The 19,938-nt window shown below is 46.0% G+C and overlaps 1 protein-coding gene across 6 annotated transcripts in view; it reads left to right on the top strand.

Moving 5' to 3' along the window:
- FAT3 (FAT atypical cadherin 3) overlaps positions 1-19,938 on the top strand; it is a 781,930-nt gene that overhangs the window by 691,163 nt on the left and 70,829 nt on the right. For all 6 annotated transcript variants that reach the window (XM_063951418.1, XM_063951420.1, XM_063951422.1 and 3 more), the window contains 3 exons: positions 1,880-2,678; positions 16,936-17,070; positions 19,748-19,905. In XM_063951418.1, coding sequence (XP_063807488.1) covers positions 1,880-2,678; positions 16,936-17,070; positions 19,748-19,905 — 1,092 coding nt within the window. The remainder of the gene's footprint in view (positions 1-1,879; positions 2,679-16,935; positions 17,071-19,747; positions 19,906-19,938) is intronic.

Here is a 19,938-nt window from a genome sequence, read left to right on the forward strand (position 1 = left end):
CGTATGCACTGCATTGCGCAGGCGAGTCGCACAGGTACAAAGCGGATCGTTGCTAGGCGATGGGTTTTACGAAGAATCCATTCGCACAGCCGATCGCAAGGAGATTGACAGGAAGAAGGCGTTTGTGGGTGGCAACTGACCGTTTTCTGGAAGTGGTTGGAAAAACGCAGGCGTGTCCAGGCGTTTGCAGGGCGGGTGTCTGACGTCAGTTCCGGGCCCGGACAGGCTGAAGTGATCGCAGCGGCTGAGTAAGTTCTGGGCAACTCTGAAACTGCACAAATATTTTTTGTACTGCTCGGCTCCACATGCGATCGCACACTTGCAAAGCTAAAATACACTCCCCTATGGGCGGCGACTATCTGATCGCAGCAGTGCAAAAAATTGCTAGCGAGTGATCAGGTCTGAATGGACCCCCCCATGTGCACTGCAGGTGGGGCAGATGTAACATGTGCAGAGAGAGTTAGATTTGGGTGGGGTGTGTTCAAACTGAAATCTAAATTGCAGTGTAAAAATAAAGCAGCCAGTATTTACCCTGCACAGAAACAAAATAACCCACCCAAATCTAGGGGCGGGCCGCAGCGGCTGCGTGATGTCACACGCAGCCGCTGCGACTCGGGCAGCGACGACCAACTCCCTGCCAGCCGCAGGAGCTGCGCTGGCTGGGAGTTGCTCTACAAGTACAAAAGCATCACCGCTGTGCGATGCATGTGTTCTTGTGTGGGGCAGGGCCTGACATACGGGGCGGACTAGCCCTGTGCTGGGCGTTCCCCCGCATGTCAGGGAAGATGATCGTAGCTGTGCTAAATTTAGCACCGCTGCGATCAGGTCGGAATGACCCCCGAGGTTTTGCCCATTTGCTAACAAATTTGCTGCTGTGATCAGATCTGAATTAGTCCCTCTGTGTACCGCAGAGGTTCTCAAACCCGGAAACCCGGACCTCAAGGCACCGCAACGGTCCAGGTTTCAAGTTTATCCATGCTTGGCCACAGGTGACTTAATTAGCACCTCAGCCAATTTGATTTAACCATCTGCGCTGGCCCATGGATATACCTAAAACCTGGACCGTTGGGGTGCCTTGGGGTCCATGTACGGAATAAACAATAGATATCTATGTATTTAATATTAATAGGGTGTGGTACAGAATATCACCAAAATGTTTTTCTACTGTGTTAGTCCTAACTGTACTCTAACCGCCGCCTAACCCTAATTTTGTAATGTCAGCACTGTGACTGTCAACATCCACAACGCCATCATATAATATATATTATGTCAGTGTCGCCATTGTGATAGTCAACATGCTCACTGTTGATATAAATGTCTTCTGGGCGGTATTCAAATGATATATCACGCCCAAACTCCTTTCTAAAGTGATCCCCATTATTGCACATATGGCGCTCATAGTAATCAGGTTTAGCCGCGTAAAGGGTTGTGCACCCTCGCTACCCCGGGGGTAGATGGCTGAAATTATTATACCACACCCATCAGCAGAAACAGAATGGGTGTGGAATGGGGTGAAAAGAATTGAATACCGCCCTCTGAATGTTGACTTTCAGACCATAGGGGAGATGTACTAAGCAGTGAAGAAGTGAGCCAGTGGAGAAGTTGGCCATGCCAACCAATCAGCATTTATAATTTGCATGCTATAAAATGATACAGAGCAGCTGATTGGTTGCCATGGGCAACTTCTCCACTGGCTCGCTTTTTCACTGCTTAGTACATCTCCACCCATGTCGGCATTCTGGATTGGCATTCTAAATGTCGTCAAAATGACTACATACTTATTAAATGTACATGAATGTTGGGAAACACAGTAATTCGTTCTCTGCTCCTGGCGATGGACCTCTGTAAGATACTTACTGTTCTCTATTGATTAAAACAGGCGAAAGACTCGGGGAAACCATCGTTTACCTCGCAGACCTACGTGCAGGTAAGAGTCATCGAAGAGAGCGTCCACAAGCCCTCGGCCATCCCTCTAGAGATCTACATTGTCACCATGGAAGACGACTTTCCCGGCGGAGTCATAGGCAAGATTCACGCCACCGATCAGGATGTCTACGATGTCCTCTCCTACAGTCTGAGGTCGGAGCAGAAGAGTTTGTTCAAAGTTAACAACAATGATGGGAAGGTTATCGCTCTTGGCGGCCTTGACGGAGGCAAATACACGCTGAATATATCTGTTAGCGATGGGCGCTATCAGGTGTCAGTAGATGTGACTGTCCACGTGGAGCAGCTGATACAGGACATGTTGCACAACGCTGTCACCATTCGTTTCGAGAACATCTCCCCTGAAGACTTTGTTGGGCTCCATTTGCATGGCTTCCGTCGTACCCTCCGAAACGCGGTTCTCACACAGAAGGAAGACAGCCTGTATATCATCAGCATCCAGCCCGTGGCAGGCACCAACCAACTGGACATGCTGTTTGCGGTGCAGATGCAAGGCGGAGGGTTCTATAAACCGGCCTATCTGATTCAAAAGATGGCAAACGCAAGGAGACATCTGGAAAATGTGATTCGGATATCAACAATCTTGGAAAAGAATTGCTCCGGGCTGGACTGTCGGGAGCAACATTGCGAGCAGACGCTGTCCATAGATTCCCACTCGCTAATGACCTACAGCACAGCGCGCATCAGCTTTGTGTGTCCGCGCTTTTACAGGAATGTGCGCTGCATATGCAGTGGTGAGTAACTTGTGTGTGGCTCCACTGTAATGCTGTGTACGCACTAGGTGATATATTGCGTGTAGAGCTCGATCAACAACATGGTGTCCCGACCACATAAGGAGGGTCATTCCGAGTTGATCGCTAGGTGAAAATGTTTGCTGCGCAGCGATGATGCAAAAATCTGGCACTTCTGCGCATGCGGTGCAATGCGCACGCGCAACGTACTTTCACAACAGCCGATGTAGTTTCACACAAGGTCTAGCGTAGCTTTTCAGTCGCACTGCTGGCCGCAGAGTGATTGACAGGAAGTGGGCGTTTCTGGGTGTCAACTGACCGTTTTCAGGGAGTATTCGAAAAAAACGCAGGCGTGCCAGGAAAAACGCAGGCTTGGCTGGGCGAACGCAGGGCGTATTTGTGACATCAAATCTGGAACTGAATGGTCTGTAGTGATCGCAAGCGCTGAGTAATTTTGGAGCTACTCTGAAACTGCACAAAATTATTTTGCTGTCGCTCTGCGATGCATTCGTTCGCGCTTCTGCTAAGCTAAGATACACTCCCAGTGGGAGGTGGCATAGCGTTTGCACTGCTGCTAAAAACAGCTAGCGAGTGATCAACTCGGAATGACCCCCAATGTCTGTTACAGATATAATACATCACTGATGCAGCACCGCAGATGCGATATATCTGAAAGATGTGTCATTAATAGTGTGTAGTCATCCATCCTGCGGTTCGGGCACACGCACCGTGTCAAGTCAGGGGTGCAACTTAGTGTGCTGAGCTGCAGTTTAGTACGCCACCCATGTATTCCTTTTGGTGTTCGTACTTAGATGCGCACGCGTTCTGGATGCAGGGACACTTGCCGCTCATGAGGGGTAATTCCAAGTTGATCGCAGCAGGAAATTTTTTAGCAGTTGGGCAAAACCATGTGCACTGAGGGGGGGGGGGGGGGGGGTGGCAGATGTAACATGTGCAGAGAGAGATAGATTTGGGTGTGGTGAGTTCAATCTGCAATCTAAATTGCAGTGTAAAAATAAAGCAGCCAGTATTTACCCTGCACAGAAACAAATAGTCCACCCAAATCTGACTCTCTCTGCAAATGTTATATCTGCCCCCCCTGCAGTGCACATGGTTTTGCCCAACTGCTAAAAAATTTCCTGCTGCGATCAACTTGGAATTACCCCCATGGACTGCTGTGAATACAGCAAGCTACCGGCTAGATGAGCGTGACTTTATCTGTACATTAGAAGCAGCAGTGCTGATAATTAGAATTCTCCTGCCTGAGACTAGAGAATGGTCCATTTTGGAGATGCAACCAAATGGGAACAGGATATATCTTTTCCAAACTTTAGGGCAGTGGTTCCAAAACTCTGTCCTCAAGGACCCCCAACAGTTCACATTTTCCAGGTCTCCTCACATGGGTGGTCATTCCGAGTTGATCGCAGTCAGCAACTTTTTGCTGCTGCTGCGATCAACTAGTCCACGCCTATGGGGGAGTGTATTTTAGCTTAGCAGGGCTGCGATCGCTTGTGCAGCCCTGCTAAGCTAAAAGGATTTCAAGTAAAACAAGACTAGCCCTGGACATACTTACCCTGTGCGACGATCTCTGCGATGCTGGAGCCGGCTTTGACGTCAGACATCTGCCCTCTTTTCTCCTGGACACGCCTGCGTTTTCTTCTCCACTCCCCGAAAACGGCCGCCAACGGTCCGGTGACGCCCAGGTACGTCTTCTTTCTGTCAATCTTCTTGCGGTCGGCTCTGCGACCGCTTTTTTCGTAAAATCGCAACGTAACCCGGCGACCCCTGTCACCGGGCAACGTCGCGCACGCGCAGTGCGGCCGCCGCACATGCACATTCCGGACCCGTTCGCACCGCAGCGACAAACCGCTGCGTGCGAACGGGTCGGAATGACCCCCATAATCACAAGTGAAATAATTTGTTCCACGTGTAAATCTTTTAAAATGTGTCACTACGTAATGAATACACCTGTGCACCAGTTGGGTGACCTGGAAAACATGAACTCTTGGGGGTTGAGTAAATATATACTGATACGAGACTGTTATTTGTAGTTGTTGAATGATACGATACGGTACAGTACATTGTCAAACATCAACATGCAGGTAATGTTTTGGGTTAAATTATACAGTGACCAGGACATGTAAATAGTAACCTAACACGGTGTATTAACAGGTAGGATTGTGCAAGAAAGTAAACTGTTAAAGCAAAGAGAGAATACACAGTGACTGCTTGAGACACAGCGCCATCTACTGTCCCTCTTGTGTAAATCCTTAAGTACTGTATACTTTGCCTATAGCCGTTGTCATACTCCAAGCAACCTTAGCATTAACGTGCAATCTGTCTTTCTTCCTGGTATAATTACTTGACCTAAAACTCCAAGAAACACTGGAAAATAAGAAATTAGTATAATTTTGGTGCCTCTGGCCCTTTCCTTGCAAGGGATGATTGCAGGCTTTGGTATTTTTAGAAAATCATAGTAAAATGGTGGAAGCTGCATCAGCATAATTATACATTACTCGTAAGCAGCAGGTCTAACCAAGATCACTATAAGAAGGAAAACAGCTGGGGCTATTGTTTCGTCATTCATCAAGCTCGCTGATGCAGGGAAAAAGGACGATCTCCTCTTGTACGAATGAGATGCTAAACATAGGTTCGCTATTGAAAACAAATTAAAGAATGCATTAGCCTCCATCGTTGAATAGATCCCAGCGGTGCCAACCTAGTATTTATAGCGGTTACAGAAACAATGATTTTCTTGTGGACACAAATTGAAAGACTGAAACCTTTTTTTCTTTCCGGCTTCTTTTTCAGCGTTCCAAGAGTTGTGTGTTGAAACACGGAAGATTTTTACATTCCTGTCATAGTATTATGACATTGTTAATTGCTTCAAATTCCTGAATGTATTAATTCAATGGCTTTCAGTGTTCTATTTTTTCTTCCTTTTGTTTGACTTTGTCTCGTTTTAACTGACCTTAACAAGGTCATTAATGGGATAATAATATTGTCAGCGAGACATTAATATTGGTTTTACTGAGAGAAAAGCATTTCCTTTCGCATTTCCCGTTTGTGATCTTGATTCTCCCTAAAAGGGAGTGTCTTCTCAAAACATCCGTTCAGCTATTTAGCCATCCGCGGACTAGACTGTTAAATACTGTTGTAATACTTTTTTACAGTCTGTTTTCTGATAGGACAAGTTGGTCACAGTCGCGGCAACAGGCCAATCAGCAGTAGAGATTCTCGGATGGTACAATTGTCAGTCAACTCCAATTCAAATTTGTGGCTTGCATTCCACATTCACAATTCAAGTTCAGTGGTTGAATTTTGAGTTCACTACTCGTGATTCAGGTTCGCGTTAGTGTTATGATGAGTTTTTTGCAAACTTATTTGCATTTATTTATGTATTTTATTGATATTTTTTATTTAAAAAAAGGATTTTAAAATATTTATTTTATTTGTAATAAAACTTCAAACGGTATTGTGTTTGAAGTTCGAAGAGCGTCCTTCACAATTAAAAAAATTATACTTTTTTTTTAATTGGAACCTGTGCAACTTTCTTGAGTTTATCTTAATTGTTTTTAACCTACAGCATATACAATTTCATAGATATCGTCAATTTTTCAAATGTTAGAGCCGATTTGTCAAACCAGTTCAAGAACTGATATGTGGCTGTTTTTGAGCACTTCTAGTTAGGAGTAATCGAGCTACATGAAAATTGTTTTAGAAAATCAATTATCTGCAGTTATAAACTGTCAAACTACCGGCAGAAAAATGATCCCTACTTCGCTTTGATGAACCTTGGTGATGAGTCTACATCAGGTGACTGTGTCGGGGGCAAGAGTTTTGCCCTCCATGGCACCCGTAGTTCCTCCCCTGAGCATGCATCCCAACAATTTGGAATTGGGACAAAATAAGCTCCACCCCTGACCCTACCAAACTTTGTCCAATCTACCCACTTTTGGGCCCAACTCCATCCATGATGTTGCCCTTTAAATTGTGGTAGTTCAAAGCTGTGGCCTGCACAGTTTGTGGTCACGACCATTGGCATTATTTTTAAGTTGGGAACATTAGAAGGCATGACCATGTCCTCAAGGCTCTATGGTCTTGGGTTCCAATCCCACCACGTCCCCATCTGTGTGGAGTGTCTATGTTCTTCCCTTGTTTGGGTGGTTTTCCTCCAGGGTATAATTTCTAGTAGAAATAGCAAACCAAGGGGGAGATGTATGAAAGTGCGCTGTGGTTTTTATCAGCCACAGCGTATGCTAAGCCTGCTTTTGGGGGAAGTACATAATGTAAGAACGGCGTATTAACGCCGTGTGCTATGAGGGTTGCCCCCGCCGCTTACCGATTCCCCGCTGTGGGTTATCAGAGATGAAGGGCAGAGGCAAAGTATGATTGCCTCTGCTGCCACTTTTCCTAAGACCGCCAGTCCGGAACGCCACCCCCAGGCAGGCGATGTGTGGATAAAGCATTCATGGAACGTTTTTTTGTTGTTGTTTTTTTGTGTAATTTTCACAATAAAACTTTATTGCTCGTGGACAAAAACAGTATTTACCTCACAGCAGCATTCATGTAATATGACTGCATGGCTCTCCATGCGCTGCCAAACCCGCTACCAGTACCCGCTCCCCGATCGCCAGAGTCCCGTACGCGCCTCCTCCTCTCTGAGGCTGAGTTTCCTCACACAGCCGGCGGGGCGTGCGGCCAGCCTAATCGCGCATGCGCCAGCAGGAAGAAAGGTGCATGCGCAGAAAGCCAGCGCCGGCGATACCTACCTAGTCGATGTGGGAGAAAGCAAATCACGGGACAGGTGAGAACGCCCTCCCACATCGGCAGGCAGTCATATAATACATTGTAGCGGCGGGAGGGGGCATATCACCACAATAATGTGGTGATACGCCCCCAGGCACATAACGTCCGTTAGGACGTATTTCATACATCTCCCCCCAAATAACTTATTCTCAGTGGCAGAATCCAGGACTGAGAAAATGTTTGCATTTCATATGGATGGAAATAGCCCGCAGAGTTTAATTCCAGCTATCTGGGCAAGCTTGCATCCTGTGCGGGAATCAACGGCGTCTGGCAGAGCATACTATGGGTTGTACTGTAGTTCAAAAACAGCTAAGGGGCTACAGAAGCCATGTGCTCTCAACCAGTACGCTTGGAAAAGAAAAGTTAAAAGCAGATGTGAAAGTGTGACAAAAACACACCCATCGTCAGTTTTATATTAGAGTACGTACGGTCGCTCTCGTAAAACATTGCTGGTCTGCCATGAAAAGAGACCCTTCAATAAGCCGGCCGCCCTTGCTGTTTATAATGGAGTTCAGTGAAGACACATGAACATCTAAATTAAATGTAATCTAGAACATCTTGAATCAATCTGTGCCATATGCCGCACATGTGCTGAGTATGAAGGAATGCTGTGCTGCTTGTTGGATCCCACGTAGCGTAACGATGATCTCTTCACTGAGAACGTGTCGCTGTGTGCACTGCGCGCACTGTACATACACTGATGGAGTAAGAAACTGGATAATGTTAAAATAAGTTTCGGAGAACACGGGTCTCTCTTGAGTCATGTTTGCAAGGAAGCGGCTGTACAGTTCCGTGTCATTAAAATTGTAATGCAGCAGCCGGCGTCTGTAGGAGATACACGGCTCCTGTTGGCATTAGCGAGGATCCGAGTGTTGCGTCTGTAGACGCAGTATCGGATGACCATCAGTCGCAATGGTTTTAGACACTGGGCAGCCTGCGTAAGCCGCTGGCCGTAGGATCCAGACACCCCGGTGTCCAGGAAGTCTTGTGTCCGATGACGGAACCCCAGGACCCATCACGCTAATGGGGTGGTCTTCAGGTTGCCGAATGTCGGGATCCCGGCGCACAGTATACCGGTGCCGGAATCCCGACACCCGGCATACCGACAGATATTCTCCCTCGTGGGGGTCCACGACCCCCCTGGAGGGAGAATAAATAGCGTGGCCGGCGGTCGGGCTCCCGGCGCCGGTATGCTGGTCGCCGGGAGCCCAGCCGCCGGCATACCATACTACACCCCGCTAATGCATGTGTCGGCAGCTTTACATATCCAGGCAACTGCATACTGACACCCAGCGGTGGATGCAGAGCCTCTGAGTAATCGTACGGCCGCGCATAATGGCCACGAGAACTGAGACGCGGGGCCCTGTTTTCTGCGGGCGGATCAGAGTTGAGGGCTGAGCCACGCCCCGCGACATGCCTCTCCTCGCTGCGTGTGGCTTTGCACAGGTACCTTGGTGCACGCACAGTGCGACCGTGACGCCTGGGCAGTTGGCATCGCGTACATCTCTGAAGCAGGACTACAGTACAGTGTGGCTGACTTCGTAAAGTGTATCTGGACTATGCAAGACTAATTGTATGACATCGGCTTTGCCATGAAATGCTTTCTATAGATTTAAATTGACTTAATGATATGCATGTGGCTTTATTTATTGACAGAAACAATCTGTCTCGTCTGAGCACAGCGTTATGTAAATGTAATAATCAGAGTGAGGAGGCAGAGAAAGTAACGTCTGGATATTGCTGCCAAATGAAGATTCCGTCTCAGTGTCCGTTTGTTTATTTGCTCTAGAGGTAGAGCCTGATTCTGTTTGCTTGTCTCTTGGAGATAAAGCGCCTCTATCAGGGTTGGACGCAATGCATGCGCTGCCGGGTTTCCTAGTCTTTCATGGTTGCGCAGTAGTAAAAAGAATGTTAAGCGGAGCAAACATTGGCACAGTCTGCACCTCTGACTAGCCCGAAGGCTAGGCCGCAATCATTGCAGGACTCATCGCTTCTGATGAGTCTAAACTTAAAGCATAAAATGAAAGGATAGAGTCACCCTATAGCAATTTTTTTTTTTTGCAAACATTCCCTCTTCATCAAAATAGTCAGACTGGGGGCATCCACGCTCAAACAGATTTTTTGAACCTTATTGATTCAGCTTGTGACTGGGGATGTGGGACTGACGTTCACATAAATATGGCATCAAGATATGAGCAACGGATCATTTTCTGAAAAAAAACTACTCTGCAAGCAAGCAAAGGTCAGATCACAGGGGGTCATTCCGAGTTGATCGCTAGCTGCATTTGTTCGCAGCGCAGCGATTAGGCTAAAAAACAGCAGTTCTGCGTATGCGGCGCAGTGCGCACGCGCGACGTACGGGCACAACAAACAATGTCGTTTTGCACAGGGTCTAGCGATGCATTTCAGTCGCACTGCTTGCCGCAGAGTGATTGACATGAAGTGTTTCTGGGTGGCAACTGACCGTTTTCAGGGAGTGTTTGGAAAAACGCAGGCATGCCAGAAAAAACGCAGGAGTGGCTGGGCGAACGCTGGGTGGGAGTGTGAAGTCAAATCCGGAACTGAATAGTCTGAAGTGATCGCAAACGCTGAGTAGGTTTTGAGCTACTCTGAAATGACACAAACATTTTTTGTAGCCGCTCTGCGATACAACCGTTCGCACTTCTGCTAAGCTAAGATACACTCCCAGTGGGCGGCATAGTGTTTGCACGCCTGCTAAAAACTGCTAGCGAGCGATCAACTCGGAATGACCCCCACAGTTCATTGTTTCACTTACACTTCTCAGTGTCCTAGAAAACCTATAATGTTTGAAGAGGTTAGTCAATTGTGCATATGAGAAACTGATGCCTTTAAGCAAAAGAAAATGTGTTGAAGATAATTTTATAATTGATCCGTGAGGAAACAGGGAACGTGCGGATCAGTCATTGCACACCCGGGATGTTCTGTGTCCCTCCATGCGGAAACAGGGAAGGTGCAGATCAGTTATTGCACAACTGGGATGTTCTGTGGGGAGGCGATTAAGATCCCGCCGGACGGAATCCCGGCAGTCGAAATACAGAAGCCGGAATCCCAACTGACACAATCCCAACATATTCTCCCTCCGTGGGTGTCAACGACACCCGTAGAGGGAGCATAAATTAGTGTGCAAGGGGCTCCGTTCTGCTCGCCACCCCTGTCGGGATTGTGTGGTCGGGATTCCGGCGTCGGTATTTCGACCGCCGGGATCCCGTCCAGCGGGATTTAGTACTGATCCCATTCTGTGACCCTCCATGCAGAAACAGGGATGGTGCAGATCAGTTATTGCACACCCGGGATGTTCTGTGACCCTCCATGCGGAAACAGGGAAATGGCGGATCAGTTATTGCACACCCGGAATGTTCTGTGTCCCTCCATGCGGAAACAGGGAAATGGCGGATCAGTTATTGCACACCCGGGATGTTCTGTGTCCCTTCTATCACAGTCACTATTGTATTGTTATGACGGGAAGCAATCACTAGACCGCCTGTCCAGATACCGGCGGTCACAATGCCGACACCAAAATCCCAGCAGGCGGTGAAATACCACCGCCGGAATCCCAGCACCACAGGCTTTTCTCTCTCTATGGGTGTCCACGACACCCATAGAGGGAGAATGGATCCCGTGGCGAGCACAGCGAGCCCGCAAGGGGCTTTGTAGCACTTGCCCCGCTGCCAGAATGCTGGTGGCTGAGGTCCCGCTCTCAGAATCATGACAGCCGGGTACCCGGCCGTTATGGCTTATTGATAACACAACAGCAGTGATGAATGGATGCAACGTTCATGTGTATGTCATTTAAACAGTGCTTAGACAGACTGGGGGCAGCCCGTTAGCTAAGGAACCCCACTGTAACGAGCAATGGGTTGCTTGCAAATTCCCGACTCTCCCCTCCAAAAATTGGGAAGTATATGTTGTTTCGTAAAGCCAATTGGTACCGACCAGTCACCAGTCACCAGACAATCCGCACTGTAAGAATATGTTTAACTATTTTATAACCGCATTCACCACGGCTAAGACATTTATAAAAAACAGCGCAGTGGGTTTGCTTTAGCTGTATTTGGATGTGTTTTGAAGTGCAAACCTCTCCAGCAATAATAGTATCAGATGTCTCGCGCGAATGACTGAACAGCTACATGAATAAACATATGTTGACATTTTCGGAATATCTTTTGGGAGAATGAGCCTAAACAATTCCCAGGAGCTATGACGCTACAGGGACGAGCGCTGATAGTGAGCGTGTGCTGCAAAATCTTCCAGTTTATTAAGTCATTTTATACGGGTCTGGGACTGAGGGTCGACAGCACACAGGTCGACACACCTTAGGTCGACGCCAATTGGTCGACATGCCTTAGGTCGACATGGACAAAATGTCGACATGGAAAAGGGTCGACATGAGTTTTTTATGTTTTTTTGGTGTCGTTTTCTTCGTAGAGTGACCGGGAACCACAATTAGTGCACTGCGTCCCCTTGCATGGCTCGCTTCGCTCGCCATGCTTCGGGCATGGTGCCTTCGTTCCGCTACCGCTTCGCTCGGCACACTTTACCGTTCCAATCGTAGTCTACGTGGATCGTTAAGTATGAAAAGGTACAAAAAAAAGAAAAAAATCGTGGAAAACTCATGTCGACCTTTTTCCATGTCGACCTTGTTCCTGTCGACCTTTTGTCCATGTCGACCTTAGGTGTGTCGACCAATTGGCATCGACCTAAGGTGTGTCGACCTTTGTGCTGTCGACCTGGAGTCCGGATACCATTTTATACGCCCCCCTATTACTATTACCCAGGTTACTAGGTCTAAAGTAAAGCTTCTTTATATAGAAAAAAACTAGTAATAGTAATTAACAAAATATTAGGGTGTGGTATGGAAGGTAGATAGTAACTAGGTCGACCGTGTCTAGGTCGACCACTATTGGTCGACAGTAACTACGTCGACATGGTCTCTAGGTCAACAGGGTCTTTACGTCGACATGGTACAGGTCAAAAGGTCGACATGAGTTTTTTATGGGGTTTTTTTGTGTTGTTTTCTTTGTACAGGTGCCCGGGAACCACAATTAGTGCACCGTGTCCCCTCGCTTCAAGCAGGTTACCGTTCCCAATTGTAGTCCACGTGGATCGTTAAGTATGAAAAGGTTTAAAAAAAAATCGTGTCGACCTCTTGATCTGTCGACCTAGAACATGTCGCCCTAGAGACCCTATCGCCTTAGAAACCCTGTCAACCTAGTTACTGTCGACCTAGTTACTGTCGACCCAGTGACCGGATCCCGTACAGGTGTGGGATGTGTTTTCTCGAAACCCATTATCCTTATAACTAGCAAGCATAATGATGCTGACTTATGTAATAACCTGATGCAGACTGACCTGGTCATCCTTCTGTCGTCACTGCGCAGAGCACCGCTAGACCATGTAGCGTAGTGAGCATACCAGGGAAGGATGGTCATGTTTTAATGTAATTTAGTATATTTTAGGCTTGGTGCTTCATATTATAGAGATACTCTTAACTGGGAAACTCTGACTCACTTCTCCACTCTTTTCACCGGTAAGTACATCTACCCCATGATGATTTCCTTGCAGTATAACATCGAGGGCATGTGTCCAGGGTCAGAGGTAGGGTTACCACCTCATCCCTTTAATTCTGGACACATATTAATTACACAGGTTCTGTGGCTGGCTGACTTCAAGACTCAATTTCACCTGGTTTTAATTAGCCACAGAACCTGTGTAATTAATATGTGTCCAGAATTAAAGGGATGAGGTGGTAACACTAGTCAGAGGTCATATAATTCAGGATGTAGATGGACCGACTGTAACAAATCACAAAACCAAAGACACAAGACTGGAAAAATACATATACTGAACATATAACATAGTAATAAATTAGTTACCATGGAAACAGTTTTGATTCCACTAGGTTGAAAGTGGAGCGCACTACTGCACAGACTCCATGTTGCTACTCCTCCAGGGAAGCTTTGTTGCCTGTACCAAGATGACTACTGAGGCTGCTACTGATCATGTCCTGAACCACCTTGAGACTGTGTGGTAAATTTACTTAAGCTTCTAAAACAGAGAATTGGTGATGTTGCCCATAGCAACCAATCAGATGCTGTCCATCGTTTTCTAAAAGGCAATAGAGAAATGATAGACAGAATCTGATTGGTTGCTATGGGCAACATCACCAGTTCTGTTTTAGAAGTTTTATTAAATTTATCCCTGTGTGAGAGGTGCCACAGTGGGAGACAGTAGTCTTCCATTTATCTCCAGTGATATCCATATCACCGCTGTTCCAGTATCCTATTGTATGACAGTGTATATAACAGTGAGTACAGCTGTACCTGCTTTACAGTATCTTCAATAAAACCACTCCACTGGTTAAGTAACTGGGCTGTTTGTAGCTGTAAGGAATTTGCTGGTATGTACATAAACACTGCTACATCCTCCAGTGAGATCCGTATCACCGCTGTTCTAGTATCCTGCTGAATGACAGTGTATATAACAGTGAGTACGGCTGTACCTGCTTTACAGTATCTTCAATAAAACCACTCCACTGGTTAAGTAACTGGGCTGTTTGTAGCTGTAAGGAATTTGCTGGTATGTACATAAACTCTGCTACATCCTCCAGTGAGATCTGTATCACTGCTGTTCCAGTATTCCGCTGTATGACAGTGTCTATAACAGTGAGTACGGCTGTACTTGCTTTACAGTATCTTCAATAAAACCACTCCACTGGTTAAGTAACTGGGCTGTTTACAGCTGTAAGGAATTTGCTGGTATGTACAGAAACTCTGCTACATCCTCTAGCCCGTACATAGATAATTCTAATCATATTGCCTGCAAACTTTGAGAAGAAACACGGAAGCCCTCACTCTTGAGATGGTGGCAGTGTGGCCTTTAATCTGGCATTTCCCTGTCTTGGACCCATTTCATCATCAAGGGTATAACGCACAGCAAAATGAATAGGGAAGGTGGTAGGGTATTAAAGATCAGCCTGTCACTCTTTAAAGAACTCGCTCTAGACTTCCCGTGGATTAGTAACTGAACCGTGTCACGTCTGAAAACAGTCATTTACCCATTTTTCAAAGCAAATCTATATTTTGCACTGTAACGCGAGGCCAGCCAGGAGGCGTGAGCCCTGCATTTCCATGTCAGCGCAGGCCGAGCTTTATATCAGCTGCCATAATTGATTGCACAGTAACTTGTAAATATGTCTGCCAGATGGCATTTATTTAAGTAAATGATCTACTGTATATTATTCTTTTAACACGCCTGAGTAAAGATTATATATTTTACCTTTGTACGGCTGGAAGATTAACTTGTCATGGAGCAACAGGGAAGGCGCAGACTAAAATATGTTCATTATTTTATTTTAGGTTTTTGTATTAATTCGTATTCATAGAAAAGTACTGTACCCAGGGATCCAACTATGGCCTTTGCATTTTGATCCTGATCTTGTTCAGTATCATTTCTTACCACTGCGCGTCGCAGCAACACGTAATGATTATGCATCGTAATGATCAATGAACTCAGGCTGGGACCAGTAAGAGCCAGTAGTCGGCACCAGTAAGAGCCAGTCCTGCTGCTGGGTCTATGAGCCTTAAGGTGGGTACACACTAGTAGATATATCTGCAGATCAATTGATCTGCAGATATATCTATGGTCGGATCGGGCAGTGTGCTGTGCATACACACTGCTCGATCCGTCGGGGACTGACGTCATGAACTGGGCGGGCGTGTACACACGCCCGCCCAGTTCAGCTGTCAATCACCGCCGGCCACCGCAGCATGTGTACGGGCGGTCGGCCGACGGCCCCGTACACACACAGCGACGCGCCAAAATATAGGTAGATATATTGGCCGTCGGCTGTGCTGCGCGGCCGACGCGGTACGTCTGTGAACGACGGAGTTCACAGACGTATCGGCCGTACACACTGGCCGACGGTCCCGCGATATATCGGCCGTTCAGGAGAACGGCCGATATATCGACCAGTGTGTACGGGCCTTTAGTTACGCAATGCCGGTGATCATGGAGCTGAGCGAGTTTTTCCCTTTACAGCACATACGCCGAAGTCGCACCACACATGCATTTCAATTGCGTTCATACAGAGCTGCGCACACAGAAAATATATTGGGCGTTCTTTGGTGCTGGGAGGTGGCTATTCAGAAGCACAGATTTATGTTATAGTGATCTGTGGTGATAGAGTGGGTTAACGTGGTCTCTACCACACTGGGCGCTACTCAGGTGCACGTCTGATATTTTGGATGCCAAGAAGAAAGACGCGTGGAGGAACCGTGCTTGCAGAGAAGTTGGAGGTCTCCGTGAAGAGGCGCTCTGGGTCCTAGTGCCAGCCAGCTGGCTCCGGTAACATAGAGGAAGCACAGAATGCTCCTCCCGAACAGTTATAGATAGGAAATGTAAAAAAATAAAATAAAATATGCAGTCTATACAAAATATGGGAAGACGGCAAATGAAGAGGCAAGTGCAAGGGGCGTGACAGTGCAATTCGCATTATGGCCACGACCTGCTGCATCATCAAGGCCCTGCGTGTGGAAGAGGGCAGGATCTGGGATGGGTCCTAAGCATATGTTGCAGAGTGCCTCTGTAGAATGCACGCCAAAAGCCTTGCACCCTGGATGGTGGCATTGGTCACACAGGTGTGATTCTTAATGCTGGAGGTCAGGATGCTGGTGATCACATGACAGATCGTGCCATCCTGACTTTTAGAATACCAACAGGAGACGGGGTAACTAATTTACCCCTGCTCTCTCCTAACCCGCCTGGGGTGGCGGCAATGGCTAAGTCACAGCGAGTGGCGGCTATGGCTAAGACACTGGGGGGGCGGGGGAGATTTGGCAGCTACAGCTTACCCCCCCTCTAGTGCTTAACCTTAAGCCTCACCCCAATACTTACCCTTGGGATGTCGGTGGTCGGTGTTCTTGCGCCGGGATTCCGTGTGGTGTCGGGATTCTGGCGTCGGTCACATGACCGCCAGCATCCAGACCGCTGGCATGCTGACTGCATCCTGGTCGCACAACTGACCTAATGGCACTGCTGCTAGTACCACCCTTTAAATTGTCATACAAGGATCCTGGCATCTCCCTAAAAGAAGTAATGTGAAGCTTATAGAAATCCTGGTTACACGTATGTGCAATTAATAACTAAGTAAATCTAATGTCACAGATGCAGATGATTAATTTAAGAAGGAATTACTAAAAGGACTAAAGAGCTAATAGGTTTGCAGAGGGTTAAATATACCTGCTAGAGATGAGCTGAGATTTGTACAGGTTTAGGACACGAGAAGTCTGACTTCCTAAAATAAATATGTAAAAAAATATTAAAGTATAATTTAAAAAAAATGAAATCAATTGACAATAAGTATATACGGCATATTGGTGTCTATTCTGTTTGCATGACACACCCTGAGCCCAGTTTTGCTTGGATATTACAGGTGGGGTCTGCCCGGGGTCTGCCGATCCGTGTCTGAACAAGCCGTGTCCTGAGGATATGCAGTGTGTGGGGTATGAAGTCAGCCGGAGACCTTATATGTGCCAGTGCCCACCGGGCAAGCTCGGCGAGTGCTCAGGTAAGTCTATTATTCACTGCAATATTATCCAGCCAGAAGCTTTAAACATTTATCAGCACTTAAGACTACACTTGTCTGTTATCCAAACCCCAAAGGTAATAAGAGTCAGAGTAATAAAAAAGACGACGTAGCCTGGTAGAGCGCAAGGTTAGTCGCATAAACATTCTGAAAGGAAACCCGGTACAAGACAAATACGATCAAGGAAACATAGGGGGAGAGGTATCAAAGCTTGGAGAGAGATACAGTGGATGGAGGTAAAGTACCAACCAATCAGCTCCTGGCATTTTTCAAACACAACCTGCAAAATAACAGAAGCTGATTGGCTGGTAATTTATCTCTCTACTTTATCTCTCTCTGAATTTTGATACATCTACCGTCACAATGAAGGCTATGATATTTACAGTATGTACAATATCTATATACAGTCTATAGTAAATATGTATAGTACCTATATACGTACTATATATATATATATATATATATATATATATATAAATTGCACTCACTTTTTCAGCAATTTAGAAATAGAAATTACCAGCACTCACGGTTTAGATGAACGTGAAAAGAGTTTTAATCTTCAAGAGTCCATGTGAAGCCCAGTCTGGTAGCCGTGGCACAACAGCTGTTGCAACCAAAATGGTTTTCCTCAGGGTCTAATCTATATACAGTCTATAGCAAATATGTATAGTACCTATATACGTACTATACTATACTATATATATATATATATATATATATATATATATATATACATATACACACACACACGCAGGCTATAATATATATGTAGAGTGCCTACATACATGCTGTAGTACTCATGTATAGTACCTATATACAGACTGGGTAGATTTGGGTGGGATGTGTTCAAACTGAAATCTAAATTGCAGTGTAAAAATAAAGCAGCCAGTATTTACCCTGCACAGAAACAATACAACCCACCCAAATCTACCTCTCTCTGCGCATGTTATATCTGTGTCCCCCCCGTCCCCCCCCCCCCCTGCAATGCACATGGTTTTGCCCATGAGGGGAAAATTTTATTTTGCAATCAACCTTTAATTAGGCCCATTATATAAAGTAGCCTCAGTTATTATTACTGCTTGACCACTAGAAGTCAGATTTTATCATTTTAAGTATATTGACTAAAATATCTTGAGTACAGACATTATAGTCTCGTTATCTGCAACATCTGTTGGGGCTAGATTTAAATTAGTGCATGTAAAGCCATAATATATTAGACAAATAGCACACAATACACAACAGTACACAATGGCCCTCATTCCGAGTTCTTCGCTCGCAAGCTGCTTTTAGCAGCATTGCACACGCTAAGCCGCCGCCTACTGGGAGTGAATCTTAGCTTAGCAAAATTGCAAACGAAAGATTCTCAAAATTGCGAATAGAAATTTCTAAGCAGTTTCTGAGTAGCTCGACACTTACTCTGCCACTGCGATCAGTTCAGTCAGTTTCGTTCCTGGTTTGACGTCACAAACACACCCAGCGTTCGCCCAGACACTCCCCCGTTTCTCCAGCCACTCCCGCGTTTTTCCCAGAAACGGCAGCGTTTTTTCACACACTCCCAGAAAACGGCCAGTTTCCGCCCAGAAACACCCACTTCCTGTCAATCACACAACGATCACCAGAACGAAGAAAAAACCTGGTAATGCCGTGAGTAAAATACCAAACTTCTTAGCAAATTTACTTGGCGCAGCCGCAGTGCGAACATTGCGCATGCGCAGTTTGCGGAAAATCGCTGCGATGCGATGAAAAAGAACGAGCTAACAACTCGGAATGAGGGCCAATATTCCATTAATGATTTTAATATACTTACATATTTCACATTTCCTTATGACAAATACCGGAGAGGACTCACTGGAAACATGGATGGTCCGTCCAACCCTGTTTGAGGTCTCCACCATCACTGTGAGCCTTCCACCATGAAGTCCATTTTCTCCCGACCAATAGGAAGCCGTTGGCCAGGTCTTCTTGAGGGCATGGCAAGAAGAATGTTAGACTTTTCATTATCTCCTTTAAAACTATTGCAGATTGTTAATATTTTGAACCTTAATGAAGTCCAAAATTGAGGACTATAAGTTATTCCCCTTAAGCGTGATGCTTAAGGGAATAATACCCTATGGGGGAACTAGGAAGCACCATGTTTGTAAAAAAACAAAAACAAAAAAACCTAAAAAAATAAAAATCCAACAAGCTAAACACCTGTTATGGTAGTCCAGGCCCCTCAGTGGCCTGGATTAATCAAGGCTAAGGGATGTTTCAGCTATAGCACTTTCATTAAGGTTCACACAATCCCAATGTATCTATACAGTATAGTGAATCATGAGAATTGTTGTGCCTTGGGTTACTTAACTATTTTTTTTATATTAGTATTATTATTATTAGACTTGTGCTGAAAATGTAAAAAAAAGTATATTGGTCCCGGTATTTGCCAAGTCGAGGGGTCTTGCACTTACAGCCCTTATCCGCAGTCTGCATACCCCCACAGTGTGAGCCATTGGCGGAGAGGGGTCTTACTGCAAGTCTGTCCCAAGCCATGGTCGCGCTGCTCTTGTCGGACTCAGGATAGACTTTGCAGAACTATTATATAGATACAATACTGTATGTAATATACTGTAGAACATAAAAGAATAAAGTGATATTTATGTGTAAAAATAACCTATTTCAGGACACACATCCCTCAGTTTCGCTGGGAACAGTTACATCAAATACCGGGTATCTGAAAACAGCAAGCGAGACGAGTTCCGATTGGGCTTGCGAATGCGGACGCTGCAGAACAACGCTATCATCATGTACACAAGATCAAACCCTTGCATGATTCTGAAGGTAAATGAAATGTGTTGTGTACAGGTACCTGTC

The sequence above is a fragment of the Pseudophryne corroboree genome, chromosome 2 (assembly GCF_028390025.1).
Source record: "Pseudophryne corroboree isolate aPseCor3 chromosome 2, aPseCor3.hap2, whole genome shotgun sequence".
NCBI classification, from domain to species: Eukaryota; Metazoa; Chordata; class Amphibia; order Anura; family Myobatrachidae; genus Pseudophryne; species Pseudophryne corroboree.